The 21,807-nt window shown below is 35.2% G+C and overlaps 2 protein-coding genes and 2 pseudogenes across 2 annotated transcripts; 3 read left to right on the top strand and 1 right to left on the bottom strand.

Annotated features, from left to right (window-relative positions):
* Window positions 1-874: 874 nt before the first annotated feature.
* Window positions 875-4,228, bottom strand: LOC140971732 (probable pectate lyase 4). Its single transcript, XM_073434166.1, has 5 exons — window positions 3,925-4,228; window positions 2,327-2,678; window positions 2,036-2,246; window positions 1,852-1,920; window positions 875-1,434 (listed from the first exon to the last, which is right to left on the bottom strand). The coding sequence occupies exons 1-5, from the start codon at window positions 4,196-4,198 to the stop codon at window positions 1,201-1,203; spliced, it is 1,140 nt and encodes a 379-aa protein (XP_073290267.1). The 5' UTR covers window positions 4,199-4,228; the 3' UTR covers window positions 875-1,200.
* Window positions 4,229-4,520: 292 nt separating this feature from the next.
* Window positions 4,521-8,299, top strand: LOC140966935 (ankyrin repeat-containing protein NPR4-like; annotated as a pseudogene).
* Window positions 8,300-10,563: 2,264 nt separating this feature from the next.
* LOC140966927 (ankyrin repeat-containing protein NPR4-like) lies at window positions 10,564-13,203 on the top strand (annotated as a pseudogene).
* Window positions 13,204-18,405: 5,202 nt separating this feature from the next.
* LOC140961945 (seipin-1) lies at window positions 18,406-20,393 on the top strand. The gene is made up of 2 exons (XM_073420744.1): window positions 18,406-18,877; window positions 19,525-20,393. The coding sequence occupies exons 1-2, from the start codon at window positions 18,431-18,433 to the stop codon at window positions 20,200-20,202; spliced, it is 1,125 nt and encodes a 374-aa protein (XP_073276845.1). The 5' UTR covers window positions 18,406-18,430; the 3' UTR covers window positions 20,203-20,393.
* The last annotated feature ends 1,414 nt before the right edge of the window (window positions 20,394-21,807 follow it).

Below are 21,807 nucleotides of genomic sequence, written 5' to 3'. Positions count from 1 at the left end.
ACCCGAAACCCGACCTACCCGACCCGATTGACACCCCTAGTTACGGTCACTTGAACTCGAAAATATCCCCAAAATATTAAGATTTTTCAATAATAACATCTTTATTTTTAGAATAAAAAATCATCTCTCCCAAAATTTCATAGCGTATACGAAAAAACTGAGAAAATGAGACCGGCGTTTGGCCTAACGGTTCCCCATAATTTAGGAAATCTTAAAAAAAAAAAACAAAACATTACAGCTGAGAAAGTCACATCTCAAGACTTGGATTTATTCTAAAGGACTGACTTTTATTTCTTTCCATGATACATGCATGCATTTTATTTCTCTCCGTGCTCGCTTTTTCTTCCTCGACTATCGTTACTTTCTCTTCACCTAGAAAAATGTAGAAGTTTCTCTCTTGTTAAATAAATTTTGAAGTTTGCTTAACCGAAGATAATTATGCCACGATACTTGACCCTACCTACCAAAATACTCCAACTCTACCTACTTATACGTTTCAAATAAACGCAAGTCCATGCACTATTGACTATACGGACTAATCGATCAATTCAGTAACTAGATGAAATCCCACGACCTGGTTTAGCAACTTATTTTCATAAACCCCACTTAAATTTGACTTTACGGGATGGATTGCCAGGAATAAAATTAGAGCAAACCTTAATTCAAACAATTCGGCCATGCAGTATATTGTTACAAATTTAAAATTCACAAAAACTCATGTCAGTAAGAATTATAAGTGAAAAATATTATTTTTTTTTATCTAAAAATATTCTTAACTTGAGTTAAAAATATAATTTTTTAATTGTAATTATAAACTAGATCAACTCATCTAACATATATAGATCTGTGATAACGTTACATAAAAGACCAACTATTTAAAATTATAGCAACCACCGACTCACATTTTTTCTCCAAATTTTCAACCGATTATCATAAAAGTTACATAACACCACTTCGCTATTCGTTCACATGAATAAATGTCTGAATCCATACACCATTTCAAATCGTCACCTCCGGTACGTGTTCCGAATTCCGTTTATTGATGTATGTAAACTACATGTTTATGACAACAGAACAGTATAATGAGAGTTGCTCCAAGGCAGGAAAGATAAAATTCTGCTGTTAACAACAACCAGCCCAATGACTCAAAACTAGGGCCTGCAACATACGGTGAACCACAAGTATATAAAAGTTATAATCTTATGAAGACGCCAAGTCGGCAGGTCGGGGGACGTTTCGCCATCCTGAAGAGTGTTGGAGAAAATGTTTCAGATCAGCAGTAGGAGCTTCTACGGTCCATGTTTCGTAAAATTCGCTAGGATGGAATACGCTTGTTTCACTTGGGAGAGGCACCAAGCCTGGTTGAGTACCGGGAACAAAAAAATCACCTTCCGATTTTATGCAGCCTGTACATTCCTGTACCTTGTCAGCTGCCTATGGAGCAAATCAGAAAACTTCCATTAATATACAGAACATGAAGAGTAACTTATACCAGAGGCTAGACAAAGAACTTATCATAAATGAAACATAACCAACTCAAAATTGCTACAACCCTAATTTAACGACAAAAGAGATCAAGATCAAATATAATTTTGAATACTGAAATGTAAGTTTATACATGAAATAAAAAATGTAAATCCCAGAGTATTAACTCTGTACAAGAGCTATTGCTCCCCCCTAGCAATGCTAGAAACAAAGTTCTTAAAGAAATAAAATAATGAATGAAAAAACCCTCCCTTTCTTCACGTTTAATTCACTTCTTCCCCACATCTAGATTCCAAGCCCCCGGGACTCTTGGTAATGTGTGGGTTAATGCAAAGTTATATGAACTAAGATAAATATTACATTTACCTTTTCGGTGTAATATTTAAAGGCCACCTTCTTTTGTCCAGCTTCATATATGTTGCACTGAGAGTATATCTTTACGTTGCCCCCAAAAAAAAAAAACGATCAACAAATAAATAACGCACAACAATGTAAATAATTAGAAAGATATTCAAGCAAACTAAGAAATTCATGAAAAAAATCAAAACACCTGTGATTCAACACTGGAGCAAACAGCATATATTCCCCAATTTCTAGTATAGTTATTGTACAGATGTACTTTCCCAAATCTAACACGAGGATGCCGCTGTCGAGTCCCATCAAAGAAACAATGGTGAATGGTGACCCGAATACATCTATCATTAAAATGAGAAGGATCCGCACCAATGAGCATGGTCTTATCATGATTCGCAAAATGGCATCTAAGCGAGACAATAAAGAAGTCAAGAACATGTCACAATAAAAAACCATGATCAAATTTCATTAAAAAATTCATAGATACCGAGAAATGGTAATATCGGTGCTCTCTCGTGTAATATCTATCAGCCCATCATCGTAATCCTTGAGGCTGCAACGATCTATCCAAATATGCTTTGCATTGGGTTTAATTTGAATTCCATCTACATCATGTCCCCTTCCTCCTTCGAATAAAAGGTTGCAAATAATCACATGTTCACACTCCTTTAACCGCAAACCTTTCCCAGTCAGTTTGACGCTTTGACCACGCCCATCAATGGTCTTATAAGATGACACATTTAAATAAGATGAGAGCTCGATGGTGCCTGAAACTTCAAATATGATCCACAAAGGCTCTTTTTTACGACATCCATCGCGAAGGGAACCGGGCCCATCATCTAAAAATACACAGAATAGGGTTAAGACACAACAAAATCATTAAAAAAAGATGTGAAGTCAAGAAACCAGCTCAACAAATTAGCATTCATTTTAGGAGATAAAAATGACAATTCATATTTATGCATTAAGGCTGGGTTAATTGCACCAGGCCCTAAAACCCTCTAAAAAATATTGATATGTAATATATCCTCTAATGTTTAAAAATCAAGCACATTTAACTCATGTGTTAAAAAACTCGAGCACATTTACCCTTACTTGTAAGCAGTTTTATGCATATTTTAAAAAACACGGGGTTTTAAATGTAATTAATNAACTGCAACTGAAAACTGAAAGCAAACTAACAAAAAGAACGAGAGAAAGCACCACAGGACATAGTTGTCAATAGCCCCCGTCGCCCTCGCCATAGCGAATAGCGTAGCGAAGCGACACCACACCGCTACGCGCCATGGACTTTGCAATAGCGCTCGCTATCCTCGCTATTGGCACTAGAGCGACAATCGCGATAGCTGAAATAGCGGCGCTATTGCAAAGCAAAGCTGCATGCTTATTTTCTGACCTTTTTTCTTCTAATTTTGGTTTTTTTGGCATGTACTTAGTTAGGTTTTTGCTGGAAATTATATTTTTCTGCATTTCTTGCTTTATTTTTGTGTCTTCTATGATATTTCAATGAAAAAACTTAAAATAATTTCAGGTTTTAGTATTTTAAAATTAAAGTTAAAGGAATATTATGCTGGANATCATACTACCTTCAGCAAATCAACATCATACTATTAATTGGCCGTTATCATAAATTGGAATACAATTTGTCCAACAAGGACCAGTGAAACTGCAACTGAAAACTGAAAGCAAACTAACAAAAAGAACGAGAGAAAGCACCACAAGATCCAGCCTTCATACAAAAAACCATGACAGATGCTGACAGAGTAATTCAAATATTTCAACTTGCAAGTTTCAGTGGTTAAGTTGTTCTCGAGAATATGCCATATAGTAAATTCATTTTTTTGTTAAAACCTTTATGCCTCAAATCCTTTAGTAGTTAGCTCAAAGGATGCTACTTTAGGAGAAGTTTTAAAATCTTTGCAATTCATCGAACATTTTAAATCAACAATTCAATTTACAATTTTTTTTGTTAACTTTTAAAAGCCATATTGTACCTAGCCAACCATTCGACTTCAGAAGTGCCAAAAAAATATGTTCAATAAATCCCTCCCCAACAAAATTCCAACCTTTATGATATCTTCTCACCTGCGAGAGTGATGACACGATAAACAGCGCCGTTCAGACCCCCAACGGCGAATCGGCCAAAGCCCTCAGCTTGGCCAGCAAGAGCCCGCAAGCTGGAGTCCACGTGGCCGTACGGTAAACACAAACCCATGTTTGAATTCGCAGTGATCGGAGTCGAGTGTTTTGGAGATAAATTTCCAAATTGCGACGTGGGGCCAAATTGATATGGGGGAATCGTAGGGTTTGGGTTTTGCCGGTGCCTGTGATTCGAGAAACGGCCAAGGCGATTTCCCATTTGAATGACTAATTGTGATTAATCTATGATGGTGTCTTTTATTATCCATTCGAATCATTTTCAAGAGCTCCTTTCCTTAAAAACAAAAAATAAAGTGTTTTATTAAATAAATTAATTAATAGTGGAGGACACTCTGTTTCTTCTGCAAATGGCCACCTCACCCAGGAAAATTGTTTATTGATTACTTCCATAAATTTCAAATATGATTATTTAGTAATTTGAGTTAGTTCTTCACTTTTGTGTGGATGTATTATGACCTTTCTAGCCTAATCTGGCCAATTTTCGAATCTTCCACTTTCTGAATGTTGGATCAAGTATGCAGATGGCAATTTTCCCCACAAGTTTGGGGCCCCACGGAGAAAACCCGAAACGGGATGATATTTTCGGGTTCGGGGATTTTTTAAAATCCCCGCTAGTTCGGGACGGGTATGAGATTACTATCTCCATCTCCGAAATTCTCGAACCCGCTTCGAAAATAATATCGATAATAAAATAATAGTATTATTAATATAATAATATTATTTTTTTAAAATATTAATAATAATATTATTATTAATATTGATATTGATATTGATATTGATATTAATATGATCTCTAATAATAATAGATAATAATAAGTTTTGGTTTGAGAAAATCTCCGAATCCGTCATCGTCTTGTCATATTAATATTTTTGAAACGGGGATGTGGGCGGGGATAGAAAGTTGATCCCCGAAGTTTCGGGTTTGGGGATTTCTCGAACCCGAAAAAGCGGAGATAGGGACGGGTATGGGGGTGGGGATGAAATTCGGGGATGGGGATGAGAATGACAAACCCACCCCGTCCCCGCCCCCGCCCACGCCCACGCCCACGCCCATTGTCATCCCCTAATTATGCCAAACAACTCAACATAATTAGCAACTTCTTGTAAAATGTACATGTCCGACAATGCGCTTATGATTTTGTTGATGGAAACCCCAACTATTGTATAGTCGAGGTTTCCAAAAGCAGCAAGCAGGAATGGCACCTAGTGAGAAATAAAGAATTGGAATGGAAAGTTGTATTCATTTATCTTATTATCTCCGTCGATACAATAATATTATATACAAGTTATAAAATCCAATAAAAGGAATTAAGACAAAATTAACTCTAACAGACTTGGATTTTATCTTCTATATTCCCTGTGTGTGAACATGAAATACATTATATTCTATTCTTTATCTCACTCAATTTTCATGGTCAACTACAATAAACAAAAGTCAACGACAAATAACGCTGGTGTCTTTTTGTTGTTAGTTCTTAATTAAAAGTCATCCCTCTTGAGTTTAATTTTATTATAATATTATTTGCTTATAAGAGAAGATTTTTTAAAAATATTAATAGAACGAATTTCAGATAAAAGATAATATAGAATTTGAAGATGTTGTTTCAAAAACACTAACAAAAAAAATTTTCTATTCATGAAGACATATCTCAATCAATATTTTCTCATAATACAAAATACAAATACAAATGCAACACTTCGGTCATTACCTCTTGATCTTGGGGTTACCTTAGCTTTGAGCTATTTGTGCTTCGGATCTCGATCAATGTCTGAATCATCGCGAGATATTCTCAATTATCTCGTCGAATCGATTTGGTTTCCCCGAACTCTAGCCTATGTCCTGGTGGCCGTCAAGGCCACGTAGATGTCGTCCAAGCATTACTCGAGAAAGACCCACAACTGCCTAGAAGAACTGATAAGAAAGAGCAGAATGCACTGCACATTGCTGTTAAAGGCGATAGTTGTGTCGTGGTGAGGGTGCTTTTGCATGCAAACGCAACAATTATGATGCTCCTGGATAAATAACATTTAAATCCCCGCTAGTTCGGGGCGGGTATGAGATTACTATCTTCATCTCCGAAATTNTCTCCGAATCCGTCATCGTCTTGCCATATTAATATTTTTGAAACAGTGATGGTGGCGGGGATGTGAAGTCGATCCACGAAGTTTCGGGTTTGGGGATTCCTCGAACCCGAAAAAGCGGAGATGGGGACGGGTATGGGGGTGAGGATGGAATTCGGGGATGGGGATGGGAATGACAAACCCGCCCCCGCCCCGCCCATTGTCATCCCAAATTATGCCTAACAACTCAACATAATTAGCAACTTCTTGTAAAATGTACATGTCCGACAATGCACTTATGATTTTGTTGATGGAAACCCCAACTATTGTATAGTCGAGGTTTCCAAAAGCAGCAAGCAGGGATGGCACCTAGTGAGAAATAAGACAAAATTAACGCTAACAGACTTGGATTTTATCTTCTGTATTCTCTTTGTGTGAACATGAAATACACTGTATTCTATTCTTTATCTCACTCAATTTTCATGGTCAACTACAATAAACAAAAGTCAACGACAAATAACGATGGTGTCTTTTTGTTCTTAGTTCTTAATTAAAAGTCATCCCTATTGAGTTTAATTTTATTATAATATTATTTGCTTATAAGAGAAGATTTTTTAAAAATATTAATAGAACGAATTTCAGATAAAAGATAATATAGAATTTGAAGATGTTGTTTCAAAAACACTAAAAAAAAAAAATTTTCTACTCATGAACACACATCTCAATCAATATTTTCTCATAACACAAAATACAAATACAAATGCAACACTTCGGTCATTACCTCTTTATCTCGGGGTTACCTTAGCCTTGAGCTATTTGTGCTTCGGATCTCGGTCAATGTCTGAATCATCGCGAGATATTCTCAATTATCTCGTCGATTCGATTTGGTTTCCCCGAACTCTAGCCTATGTCCTGGTGGCCGTCAAGGCCACGTAGATGTCGTCCAAGCATTACTCGAGAAAGACCCACAACTGCCTAGAAGAATTGATAAGAAAGAGCAGACTGCACTGCACATTGTTGTTAAAGGCGATAGTTGTGTCGTGGTAAGGGTGCTTTTACATGCAGACGCAACAATTATGATGCTCCTGGATAAATTTGGGAACACTGAGTTACATATAGCCACCTGGAAAAAGCGTGCTGAGGTTCGTCATGTTCGAAGTTTGCACATACTTCTTGGTTATCAATTTTGGTATTTTACTCTCTGCTTCTTGGTTTTGTTTGAGCTAGAAAAACAATCCAATTTCAATATTCTCAGATTGCTAATGAGCTCCTGCTGTTTCGGGACCCAAACTTAAACGCTTTAACAAGAGACCACAAAACGGCTCTAGACATAACATAAGGTTCCCTCTATCAGAAGAGACATTTGAAATTAAAGAGTGCTTGATTCGATGTGGTGTTGTCAGAGCCAACGAACTCAACCAGCCTCATGACGAGCTTCGCAAATCTGTATCACAGCTCAAGAGAGACGTCTATACTCAACTCGAGCAAGCTCGTAAAATTAACAAAAACGTAAATGGTATCGGAAAGGAGCTTAGGAAACTCCATAGAGAAGGAATCAATAATTCCACTAACTCGGTTACCATGGTCGTTGTTCTCTTTGCCATGGTAGCTTTCGTTGTCATTTTCACCGGCCATGGAGCTGATGATGGTAATGAGGCTGTTATAAAAGTGAGCAGCTCATCCTTCAAAATCTATTTCATAACAAATGCAGTGACACTTTTTACTTCGTTAGCTGTCGTCGTCGTACAAATTACGGTCGTCCTGCACGAGTTAAAATCCGAGGGACGGGTTGTGGAAGTGATAAATAAGTTAGTATGGTTGGCCTCAGTTTGCACGACGGTGGCTTTTATCGCCTCCTTTTACATAGTAATAGGGAGACATTATAAATGTGATGTTGTTCTTGTTACTGTCATTGAGAGAGTTACAATGACAGACATGATAATTGCTATGACATATTAGGTCAATAAGGATACGGAGGGTGAGGAAGAAATATAAGTATTCGAGGCATGGAACGAATTCTTGGAGACAATCTGATCTTGATTTCACCCATCAATACCCCATACCACCCATTAAATTGAGTAGGTCAATAGGAAAACCTCAACCAACCTCAAACTTGACTTGCGCCGCATGTTCAACATGCCAAATCATCGTTGTGATACTCCTCTTCTTCGGATGCAAAATCATCATCGTAAAATTTTCTCATTTTAGATCGCATACCAAGACAAGTTTGATGTGGTAGGACAAGCTGATAAATCTCATTTCCTGCTAAACTTTGCTTTAGGGCTTATAAAAAAATACCTTTCATTTTTTAATTAGATTTTTAACTTAAATCAAAAGACCGATTTTTTTTAAAAAAAAAACAAAAATAAATGAAAAAACCCTGACCGCCTAGGGCAGCCTAAGCTGGCTGACTAGACTTTTTCTAGGCGGTCCGCTGCCATGTAACGCATAGACCAATTTTTAGAATATTGCGTGTTAGTAGTTAATGGAGTGACAGTTAAAATGAGATATTTAATTACTAAATTTAAATATGTATGACAAATGAAGTGCATGAGAAGATTGAACTTGATTAATTTGTTTCAATCCAATAATATTTTGGACATAAAAAAGAATTTATTTTATGAGTTTGATGTCATGATATTATATTTATTACTTAGAAAAAAACGAGAAAATTAAGGATTATATTTTATTCTGAAGATATATTTCCTTGTGCTACAGACTTCTTCCTAGGTAGATTCGAGAATTCCTTAATGGGCCTCACACTTTTGGGCTTGTTTATCTTGTCAGCCAATTGATTGGGCTCATTTATTTTATGTGCTTGTTCTTCTTTCCTTTTAACTCATTCCAAACCTAGAATTCTGAGAGAAGTCGTCAACTCTCGCAAGTGTTCACGATCGTAATAGGAGGCAGATCAGATGGACAATGCAGATGATGGTAGTGTCACGAAGGCTGGGGTAATTATAATATTCCTTAGTTTGATTGCCCACGTTTCAATCTTTCTGTTGATGAAAACATTATAGACTTTTTAGATTATTGATGGATAGATTTGCCCAAGTGATCATATCATGCTTTGTTCAAGAGGACCGTGATATTGCTTGCATGAATTTCGTGACTGAAATTTAAGTCTTCTTGATATTGGTAGAATCACTGGGATAACGTGTATTATAAGTCAAAATAAAGGATTAATGAATATTCTTCCTTCGTTCAATTTTTGGTAGACACTTTTCGTAGATTGTTAATGAGCTCTTGCTGCTTCCGGACACAAACGTATACACTTTAACAAGAAATCATAAAACAACTCTAGACATAGTAGATGGGCCTCCTTTAATCAGAAGACATTTGAAATTAAAAAGTGCTTGACTCTTTATAGAAAGTTTTCATAACAGTGTTTCACATTATGCACATGCAATATATCTTTTTGGGATGCAATTCCTATGTCCTTAAAAAAAATTGAAAAGATTGATATTCGGAATCGTTAATGAAATCTTTATTGTTATGATAAAAAAATAACATTGTTTGCCGTCCTTTCACCAAGCTCTAGGAAACAATATCAGATGCCTCGCCAGCAAATATATGGCAACAACATCAAAAGTAACGAACTGTACTTGCCTATTTCCCAACATCTTTTTGCTCTCACGAATTTTCTTCACTTTCGTGGGGATATAATATGTCCTTTCTAGCATAATTCTGGCCAATTTTTGGATCCTCCACTTTTTGAAAGTGGGATCAATTAAACCCTGCAACTCGACATGATTAGAAACTTCTTGCAAGTTGTACCAGCAATATTTGGGGTTTCCAAAAACAGCCAGCATGGATGGCACCTAGTGAGAAATCAAGAATCGGATCGGAAAGTTATATTCATTTATCTTATTATCTCCATTGATACAATGATATTATATACAAGTTACAAAATACAATAAAATGAATTAAGACAAAATTAATGCTAACAGACTTTGATTTTATCTTCTGTATTCCCTGTGTGTGCAATTGAAATACACTATGTTTTATTCTTTATCTCACCTGAATTGTAGATCTGATAAACCAAGCATCTATTCTTGCAACATATTTGTACAATGGCAGGATCAAATTCATTTCGGAATGGTTTTGTGGCCAATGCGATTAGTAAAGCACTGAAATCTTGCGACATGTCACGGTCCAGCCCACTTGTGATATTGTCCGCTTTGGCCCGAGATCTCACAGCTTTAAAATGCGTCACAAGGGATTGCTACATGCACATTTAAATACCCAGCATCTCTCCCGTGATTTCGCCTAAATGTCTTCACCAACCCCCTTTCGGGACTCAACGTTCTAGCTGAGGTTTGCCCCACCATCCCTAACTCATGCGGAGTCGCTATGATATCAAATGTCACGGCTCAATCCACTTGTGCTATTGTCCGCTTTGGCCCGAGACTTCACGGCTTTAAAACCCGTCACAAGGGGTTGCTACACGCTCATTTAAATGTCAGCATCTCTCTCGTGGTTTAGCGATTTGGGTTTTCACCTATGGGCCTTCACCACCCCTCTTTTCGGGACTTAGCTTCCTCGCTGAGGTTTGCCCCACCATCCCAAACTCATGCGGGGTCGCTCTGATACCAAATGTCATGGCCAGCCCACTTGTGATATTGTTCACTTTGGCTCGAGTCCTCACGGTTTTAAAATGAGCGTGTAGCAACTCCTTGTGACGCGTTTTAAAGCCTTGAAGCCTCGGGCCAAAGCGGACAACATCACAAGTGAGCTGAGCGGTGACATTTGGTATCGGAGCGACTCCGCGTGAGTTTGAGATGATGAGGCAACCCTCAGCGAGACGCTGAGTCCCGAAAGGGGGATGGCGAAGGTCCTTAGGCGAAATCTCATATCGCTAAACCACATGAGAGATGATGGACATTTAAATGAACGTGTAGTATTCCCTTGTGACGCGTTTTAAAGCCGTGAGACCTCGGACAAAAGCGGACAATATCACAAGTGGGTTGGGCCGTGACACGACATTACCCAATTTTTGACGCCATGAGGATGGGAGGTAACCGATGTAAAGATTTGTCTGTTGTGGAAGGTTACTCGGTACGAGTGAACTTCGTTGACGCTACGTTGGTAGATGATCGGCATTACTGATATTAGAATAACAAAACCAAATGTGATACAATAGAACACACGACAGAAAGATTGAAAGTGAACGCGACGGCAATACAATGGAATATTTAGAGAGCAAAAATGTATTTGAGAGTTCAAGATCTTCTCGACTTTTTCTTATTTATACAAAGTAATCAGTTTTAACCAATAACTGTACTTATCCAAACTAATCTAACTGCTCAAGATTCTTTAACAGCTAGCCAGCTTCCAATAAATCCGTGCACTTCTTTCTGTTGATCATATGAGCTTGATTTGAAAATCTGAGCCACCATGCAATTAACAATTACGATTGTGAAGAAAATATATTTAACATAAAAGAAAGTAAAAAAGTGACTGGTTTTATTGTTATATTTATAAACTATTTTTTTATTAAAATTTAAATTAAATCTTTGATATAAGAAAATATTTATAAGTTTTTAAATTTAATGTAGATGCAAATTTAATTAAAAATACTTTTTTTTCTCGCTACAGCTCATCAGTTATATATCAATCAATTTTCATGGTCAACTACAATAAACAGAAGTCGACGATAAATAACGATGGTGCTTTTTTGTTGTTAGTTCTTAATTAAAAGTCATTCATCTTGAGTTTAATTTTATTATAATATTATTTGTTTATAAGAGAACATTTTTTAAAAATATTAATTGAACGAATTTCATATATAAGATCATATAGAATTTGAAGATGTGGTTTCAAAAACACTAACAAAAGAAATTTCTACTCATGAACACACATCTCAATAAATATTTTCCCATAACACAAAATACATATACAAATGTAACACTTCGGTCATTACCTCTTGATCTCAGGGTTACCTTAGCCTTGAGTTTTTTGTGCTTCGGATCTCGGTCAACTTCTGAATCATTGCGAGATCTTCTCAATTATCTCGTCGATTCGATTTGGTTTCCTCGAATTCTAGCCTATGTCCTGGTGACCGTCGAGGCCATGTAGATGTCGTCCAAGCATTACTCGAGAAGGACCCACAACTGGCTAGAAGAACTGATAAGAAAGAGCAGACTGCACCGCACATTGCTGTTAAAGGCGATAGTTGTGTCGTGGTGAGTGTACTTCTACATGAAGATGCATCAATTATGATACTATGGGAACACTGCGTTACATATAGCCACCAGGAAAAAGCGTGCTGAGGTTCGTCATGTTCGAAGTTTGCACATACTTCTTGGTTATCAATTTTGGTATTTTACTCTCTGCTTCTTGGTTTTGTTTGAGCTAGAAAAACAATCCAATTTCAATATTCTCATATTGCTAACGAGCTCAAGAAACCACAAAACGGCTCTAGACATAACATAAGGTTCCCTCTATCAGAAGAGACATTTGAAATTAAAAAGTGCTTGATTCGATGTGGTGTTTTCAGAGCCAACAAACTCAACCAGCCTCGTTACGAGCTTCACAAATCGGTCTCACAGATCAAGAGAGACGTTTATACTCAGCTCGTGCAAGCTCGTAAAATTAACAAAAACGTAAATGGTATCGGAAATGAGCTTAGGAAACTCCATAGAGAATGAATCAATAATGCCACTAACTCGGTTACCATGGTCGTTGTTCTCTTTGCCACGGTAGCTTTCGTTGTCATTTTCACCGGCCATGGAGCTGATGATGGTAATGAGGCTGTTATAAAAGTGAGCAGTCCACCCTTCAAAGTCTATTTCATAACAAATGCAGTGACACTTTTTACTTCGTTTGCTGTCGTCGTCGTACAAATTACGGTCGTCCGGCATGAGTTAAAATTCAAGAGACGGGTTGTGGAAGTGATAAATAAGTTAGTATGTTTGGCCTCAGTTTGCACGACGGTGGCTTTTATCGCCTTCTTTTATATAGTAATAGGGAGGCATTATAAATGTGATATTGTTTTTGTTACCGTCATTGAGAATGTTACAATGGCAGACATATCAAGTGCTATGACATATTATGTTGTGCCGGAGGTCAATAAAGATACGGAGGGTGTGGAAGAAATGGAAGTATTCGAGGCATGGAACGAATTTATTGGAGACGATCTGATCTTGATTTCACCCGTCAATACCTCATCCTACCCATTAAATTGAGTAGGCCAATAGGAAAACCTCAACCAACCTCAAACTTGACTTGCGCCGCATGGCATGTTCAACATGCAAACTCATCGTTGCGATGCTCTTTTTCTTCGGATGCAAAATAATCATCATAAAATTTTCTCATTCTAGATCGCATACCCAGACAAGTTTGATGTGTTAGGATAAGCCGATAAATCTCATTTCTTGCTAGCTTAGGTTTAGGACCTATAAAAAAATACCTTTAATTTTTTAATTAGATTTTTAACTTAAATTAATAGACCAATTTTTTTAAAAAAAATAACAAAAATAAATGAAAAAATCCCTGATCGCCTAGGGCCGCCTAAGCTGGCCGATTAGACCTTTTTCTAGGCGGTCCGCTGCCGTGTAGTGCCTCGACCAATTTTTAGAATATTACATGTTAGTGGTTAATTGAGTAATAGTTAAAATGAGATATTTAATTACTAACTTTAAATATGTATGACAAATGAAGTGTAAGAGAAGATTTAACTTGATTGATTTTGTTCAAATCTAATAATATTTTGGACATAAAAAAATAATATTGTTTTATGAGTTTGATGTCATTATATTATATTTATTACTTAGAAAGAAACGAGAAAATTAAGGATTATATATATTTTATTCTGATGATATATTTCTTTGTGCTACAGACTTCTTCCTAGGTATATTTGAGAATTCCTTAATGGGCATCACACTTTGAGCTTCTTCATCTTGTCATCTAGCTGCTTGGGCTCATTTATTTTATGGGCTTGTTCTTCTTTTCCTTTTAACTCATTTTAGATCTAGAATTCTGGGAGAAGCCGCTAACTCTCGCAAGTTTTCCCGATGGTAATAGGATGCGGATCAGATGGCCAATGCAGATGATGGCAGTGTCACGAAGGCCGGGGTAATTATAATATTTCTTAGTTTGATTTAGTGGTGGAGCCACATGATAGACACCCGGGCTTTTAGCCTTGGTGGCCCATTTTTTTAAAAAAAAAATTATATGTAAATTTTGTATAGTTTTGGATTAATATGATATTAGTTCGGGTATATCGATTTAAAATATTAAAAGAATCTAGAGTTTAAAATTCTACTCCGGATAGAGCCATATTTCTGGCTCTGCCACTGGTTTGATTTCCCACGTTTCAATCTTTCTATTGATGAAAACATTGTAGACTTTTTAGATTATTGATTGATAGATTTGCCAAAGTTTTGTGCTAATTTTCTATTATTTTATTTCATGGGAAAAATTATATCATGTTTTGTTTAAGAGAACCGTGATGTTCCTTACATGAATTTCACGACTGAAAGTTAAGTCTTCTTAATCTTGGTGGAATCACTGACATAATGTGTATTAGAAGTCAAAATAGAAGATTAATGAATATTCTTCCTTCTTTCTATTGTCCCCAAGTTTAAATCTTTTTTTCCTAATTTTATTTTATTTCAATAATATCTTCCTTTGTTCAAGAAAATCGTGATATTGCTTGCTTGGATTTCATGACTGAAAGTCTAACTTTTTTGAATCTTGATGGATTCACTTGACATAAAGTGTTGTCATCAACTTTGTGATTATCTACCGAGTGATTTTGCTTGTTGAATTTGCAGTGGATATTTATATGTCAATATAGTATGATTTTTTTTGTAAAACTACTACACAGGTGGATAATCTCAATAGAATGTTCATCTACCCTTGCAAAAGGTGTGCAAGGAAGAGACAAAGGATATATCTTCCTCCGGAGATGGTTTTCGAAATTTTTTCATATCTTCCGGCCCATGTTATACATGATGTGATGAATCATGTTTGCGAAGAATGGAATGTAATGATCAATACAAAAAAAATCAATTACTATCATCTTCAAAATTCAACTCCTGGAATCATAATCACGGAAGAACAAAAACCCGCAAAGGGGATTTATATTGAAATTCGACGAGGTTGTCTCGAGATATGCAAGTTTGAGTGCAAGTATTATTATTTATGTCGGAGCAGTGTTAATGTTTTAGTCTTGGCCTCCCCCGCCAATGAACGAAACCATGGCGTTCTTTATATTATCAATCTCCGGACAAAACAAAACAACGGGAACCTCTTCCATATGACGCAGCCTCACGCAGGTCTCGTAGAAGGACAACTTTAGCATTTGCTGAGGCTTCCATGAAGCATAAAGTGGTGCTCTCATTTCGTCCCAATTCACCATCGTGTATATCAGTGATGACAGTCGGAGTTGATAATGTTTGGAAGTACCTAGACATGCGCGCAACGCATGTCAATGCTAGCTCGAGAAGCGTTGTCGAGTGATCCATTTGCTACTGGTGGCTATGTGCACTCGATCGGCAGATACTCAATTGTTACATTGAATGTAGAGACTGAAATTTTTTATGAGTTTGATCGGCCTGGATTTCATCGATTTGAATTTCTGACTCTAGCAATGGGTCGAAATCTATCCTGTCGTAATTTGTCCAAACTGGGAGGGTCACGCAAATATTTGATGGAAGCTGTTATGGAAATGAATCTAGAAACTGGAGAGTGAACCAAGTTGCTTAGCTCCGATTTGAAACCTCTGAGTGACAGATTCAAAGGCTTGAATTCAGTCAACCTCTTTGGTGTGTTAGCTGGTGGGGAGGTGTTTCTTTTCGGTATTTCTGGTTCTGAGAAATTTTGCGCTGCTTATAATGTTCGGACAAGAGAAATTCAATCGTTTTAGTTAAAAAAAATGCTGGAAAATGTTACTCCGCCGCTCATGTAAACACCATGACTTGGTACGAATGAGGATGACAAAATTTCTGACTTAAATTATTTTGATGGTTGATGTTCACAACTGTCGTCCATATATATGGTATTTTTTTGAATTATATTAAACTAAAATATTTCTCTTTTATTCCAAACTTATTTTTGTGAATTTATCATATCTGTAGTCGTATGTCTCGGGCTTTATTTTCGTAGATGAATACATGATATGATTAAATATTGGTGGTGTTGATTTTATGCACCTCCAGGATTACTCATATATATTTTGATGGTGTATGTTTGAGTTGAGTAAGTTTATGTTACACCAGGAGTTTTATTTTTTGGTATGTTTGTATTAGATGATCGGCCGATCATTTTATTGCAAAATAAAAAAATATTAAATATTGAGGGATCCTGAACTTTTTGTTATTAATTAAGATATTTAATTGATGAGCTTATCGTCTTAAAAAAGAAATCGGGAGATCTACTCTCATGTAGCATAGATTCACCATTTGAGTTGGGGAATTGTCCATATATATTAAATTTTATGTAGTAATATTCAATCCATTACATGTATAAGCCTTGCTTTCTTGGATTAATAATAAGTAAAAGAGTTGCTTATTTGACATATCATTTTTCCATGTCGAATAATTACTAATATTTATTAAAGAAACTAAGTAAATGTATCCATTCGGTTTAGATATGGTTTTTCCTCCAAAATTCAAACCAAACTAATATCATCGATTTTCTAAATTTTAAGATCAAACTAAACCATTATTAATTGAAAAGCGATAAAATGTGTGTGGTTCGGTTTGGGGGCATTGGTTTTGGTTCGATTATTTGAACACGCCTGGATATAAACTTAGGCATTTTTATATTTTCATTTCACTTTTTTAACAAAATGACCTCTTCAATTATATTTCAAAGGGAGTGTTTCATTTTCTAGCATCGTCGGTCAGCTCATTCTTTAAGAAAATGACCTCTTCAAGTATATTTGAAATACACTTGAGGAGGTCATTTAAAAAAAAATTGATCGAGGTTATTTAACCAATTTCCCTCACAAAATAGGACAAAGTAGGAGCCGAGTTGGGTCAAAGATCGATGCCGAGAATAATAGGGGAAAAAAGCTACACCATCTATATATAGAGAAATGCATACTAGCAAGCCAAAAAGAATAAAAAATAAAAAACGTTTTAAAATACTTCAATTTAGCTATTTACTTAAAATATTTAGAATTTTAATTATTATAACGCACATAAAAATTTAACTATATAATTCATTTTTATTTTGCCAAGTCTGTTGGCTCACAAGACAATTTTGTAAGACCGTAATATAATTTGGTTTTAACTTGCTGGTTTGATATTTAACTAATGCCGCACATGTTGCGTTGTCGATTTTTTTTTAAAAAAAAAATTGGAACGTAATTGATATTTTTTTATGATTAATTTGATTTATATTAAAATAATGACAATAAAATTCTATAAAAACAAATATCTTTTGAAGTAATCTTTTTACATTGTAATAAAGATTTTTTATATACATAAATTCATTTATGTTATTTTAATATAAGAGACATCTTAGTTTACATAAAAATTGTTTTTTTGTAGTAAAAATATTTATTATGTCATTAGTTTACAATTATATCAACAAGTATGTTTTTACAAGGGGGAAAAATTGTTACTTTTAGGTTTGGGTCAATGATAAGTTTGTAAAGTTTGGTTTTAGTATACTAATTTTTAATCTTCAATTATTTTGATCTAATTGCTGACGTGACGTGAAAATATTGATATGACATTGAAAAATAGTGATATGACGCCGAAAATTGACTATTTTTGTGGTGTTGTCAACCATTAGACCAAATTAATAAAAAATTAAAAGTTAGTATTTGAAAACTTAATGGATCAGAACTCAAAATTGTACAGATTAGTTTTCGTTAAATTTATTTGCCATTTATTAATTGTATTTGTAAAAAGCAAGCTAATCAATGTCAATTTGGAAAAATTAATTTAAAATTTTATGAATTGGGTTCTAAGAATGAAAAGTGGTAGAATAAAATTTGTATAGAGAAAAAAGTAATATATTTTTGTAATTTCGTGTATAAAAAATTATTAATATTTGTAAATTTTAATACAGATTCAGCATCGGAATCATCATACTTGTGAAAATAAACCAAAATGTCAGCCCATAAATTGTGCATATCATTTTTAAAGTTAATTTATAAATCAACCAAAAAAAAAAAAAGAATTTGAATCAAAATTACCTATTTCTTCATTCTCATTCCTAGGTTGAGAATTACTACTGGCTTACTGTCCAGGCGTCAACTCCAGAAACTGCATGTCTTACTCGTCTTCCTCACAAGTGTTGCATGATCGGCGCCTCAATTAAATACCAACAATTTCTTTTCTTTTTCTTTATATTATATAAATAAAAACACCAATTAGATAAAATAATAATACAGATAAGTAACACGGAGAATATGGGCAGCAACCCGTACAATTTGCCGACGAAGCTTCTACCATCGACTGTCATGTCTACATCTATCCTCTCACTTGCGGGACCCTTCAACATACCTTTCATATTGAAGGCTCCCAAACAGAAGTTGGAATCCGCCGCGACAGCGGTGGTTCGAGGCGGCGGCCTTGTTCTTGGGAGGATAGCCATGGGCTTTCTCGGGGCGGCGTATGTCTGCATGGCTCTAGTGTTTCTGATGGTTGTGGCAGCGATCTTAGGCGTGGGGCTAGTGAGATTTTGGGTGGAGGAGCCTATTAATGTGACGGAGAACTTGTACTTTGAATACGCAGATGCTCATCCAACGGCCGTCTTTTCTTTTGCTGGTGGTGTGCCTGTTGGGCAAACCCTCTATGTTTCCTTGATTCTTCTGATGCCTGATTCTGATTACAACAGAGACATTGGAATATTTCAGGTATTTTGATTCATAAATGAATTAATTACTGTCGTGTTATTTAACAATAATGAATTAATTAATCATAAAAATTATGGAATATATGATGCGTGGAAATTGAAGTTTGGCAAAATTTAATTTTAAGTATACTAAATTGTATATTCGTTTGGAGGTTCTTGATTTCTTTGAATTCGTCCTTTTTCTATAAATTATTCGTGGATTTTATTATTTGGTGAATTCGTCATTTTCCTATAAATTGTTCTTGGATTTTATTATTTGGTATCACCAAACTTAGAAAAAGATGAGAAGGATAATTCCATGATGAACTTTGTAATTTGGATATTCTCCAAAGCTAATCTCAGTTTTAACTTCAAAATAAAATAATTGGACTCAAGTATAAGGTTTTCAACAATTATAATGAAGAAATAGTTTTTAGACTTATGAATAGGTAATATTCATCAAGCATAAAAGAATATTGCTATTCTGCTGCATGATTTTAGATTTTAGTATGAAACATTTGGTTATCATAGTATATATATATTCTCTAATTAAAAATAAAATGATTATTTAAATAATTAATATATTTAGTTTTCTTATTCTTAGGTCCGTGCAAGTTTCATGCATTATTTTAGTAATTTAATATGTCGAATTTTACCTACTTGTATCAGGTAACTGCGGAGATACTGTCAACAGGAGGAAATTTGATGGCGAAATCAAGCCATCCATGCATGCTACAATTCCAAAGCTGGCCAATTCGGGTTATGAGGGCATTTGTCATGAGCATACCCTTGCTACTTGGGATGACCGACGAGACTCAAATGATAAGTTTCCGGATACTGAAGAACAAGGAACATCCAAGTTTACGAACACGAGAAATCCGAATCACTTTAATCCCTCGTGCGGGTACTTATTCCCTCCCTCACTTTTACGAGGCGAAAATCATCTTGAAATCTAAAATGCCCTGGGCAAAACAAGTGGTCTATATGTGGAAATGGACATTTTATGTCTGGACAACTCTTTACATATATAGTATTATGCTCGCAATGGTTCTCGCTTTTTACCTGAAGCCGGTGATCAACTCGATCATATTAATGGTTAGTGGTTCAAACAATCACGCAAAGATGGAGTTCGGATATGGTTTTGGAAAGCCAGATTCACGTCGTGGTAGGGTCGAGAGGGAAGTTGGTTCTGCGCGAAGACAGGGGGAACGAAGTCAAAACAAAAGAAAGGCATCCGGGGTTCTCAGGGACGAAAATGGTTCTTCGGTTTCCAGCGTTACAATTAGTGGTGTTGACTATGGAGAAGGCATTGGTGATTCAGAATCTGTGTTCTCACCTATGAATTGACAATGGAATGAAATCTTTAATTTGTTAATAGTTAAGACATGTAAATTGTAATATGAGTGAGCTACATATAGGGAGTAGATGCATGTTTGTATGGGAAAAGTGGGAAATTTGTAATCTTTCCGGTTTTTTTTTTTTTTTTTTAATGTGGATGTCCTGTCCTGGAAGAATATGGTAGTCCGACCCGATCAGTTGTAACTTAAACAAAAACAATTAAATAAGTTTAGTTTTTTAAAATCTATATATATAGTATATTATTAAATTTAAGACATTTAGAATAATTAATTTTTATTGTTATGTTCTGTTTTAATAATTATGTATATTAATAAATTGTTAAACTTTTAAGTTAAATCGTTTGTAATTTACGGAAAGATTTTTTATTTGAACCTAAGCATCAATTTGCACGTTTGCTCTTTTTTTTCTTTTCTTTTATCGATTTATTTTTTTTATTCATATATCAAATTGTAGTGTTGTCTATCACTATTTTTTAAAATTATATTTTGATCTCATTTAAATATAAATCATAAAAATATTATAAAAGCACGCAAATATTAAAAAAAATGAGGTTTTTGTCAATGTTAACATGTAAATCACACTGAATTTTGGAGAGCACATGGGCAAANGTTCTCACCTATGAATTGACAATGGAATGAAATCTTTAATTTGTTATTAGTTAAGACATGTAAATTGTAATATGAATGAGCTAGATATATATAGGGAGTAGATGCATGTTTGTATGGGAAAAGTCGGAAATGTGTAATCTTTCCGGGTTTAGTTTTTTTTTTTTTTTTTTATTATGTGGATGTCCTGCCCTGGAAGAATATGGCAGTCCGACCCGATCAGTTGTATCTGATATCATCTCGGAGTTTTCTCGTGGTGATCCCCGTGAGCGTCATGGCATTGCCAAATATGTATCATCTCCTAAACAAAAGCTTGTAACTCAAACAAAACAATTAATTAAATAAGTTTAGTTTTTTAAAATCGACGTATATATTATATTATTGAGTTTGAGATATTTAGAGTAATTAATTTTTAGTGTCATGATCTGTTTTAATAATTATGTATATTAATAAAGTGTTAAAATTTTAATGCAAGTCGTTTGTAGCTTAGCGGACAGATTTTTAATTTTCTAAACATCAATTTGCACGTGCGGTATTTTTTTTCTTTTTTTTTTTAAATTCATATATCAAAATTATAACGTTGTTTCTCATTATTTTTTAAAATTATATTTTGATCTCATTTAAATATAAATCAAATGAATTCTAAAAATATCGTAAAAACACTCAATATGTGCGTCGGTACATGATATCTATTTAAAAAAAAAATTGGGGTTTTTGTCAATGTTAACATGTAAATCACACTGTGTTTTGGTTTTGGAGAGCGCATGGGCAACAGAGAATTCCTTGTGAGGGGAGGGGGCATCATTTTTAAGAGGGATAAATAGGACCAAGAAAAAAGGATATCATCCCCAAAGTCAGTCGGGGTTTGAGTGGGATAAAAGTTAGCTATAACACAATCCATACGTAAAATTTAAGGTGTTACTTGGTAGATAAACTGACAACATTCATCAGCTCGATCAAGAGAGAGAGAGAGAGAGAGAGAGAGAGA

The sequence above is a fragment of the Primulina huaijiensis genome, chromosome 2 (assembly GCF_012295235.1).
Source record: "Primulina huaijiensis isolate GDHJ02 chromosome 2, ASM1229523v2, whole genome shotgun sequence".
NCBI classification, from domain to species: domain Eukaryota; kingdom Viridiplantae; phylum Streptophyta; class Magnoliopsida; order Lamiales; family Gesneriaceae; genus Primulina; species Primulina huaijiensis.
Note: the sequence above shows the minus strand (reverse complement) of the source record. Positions and strands in the feature narration are given on the sequence as shown.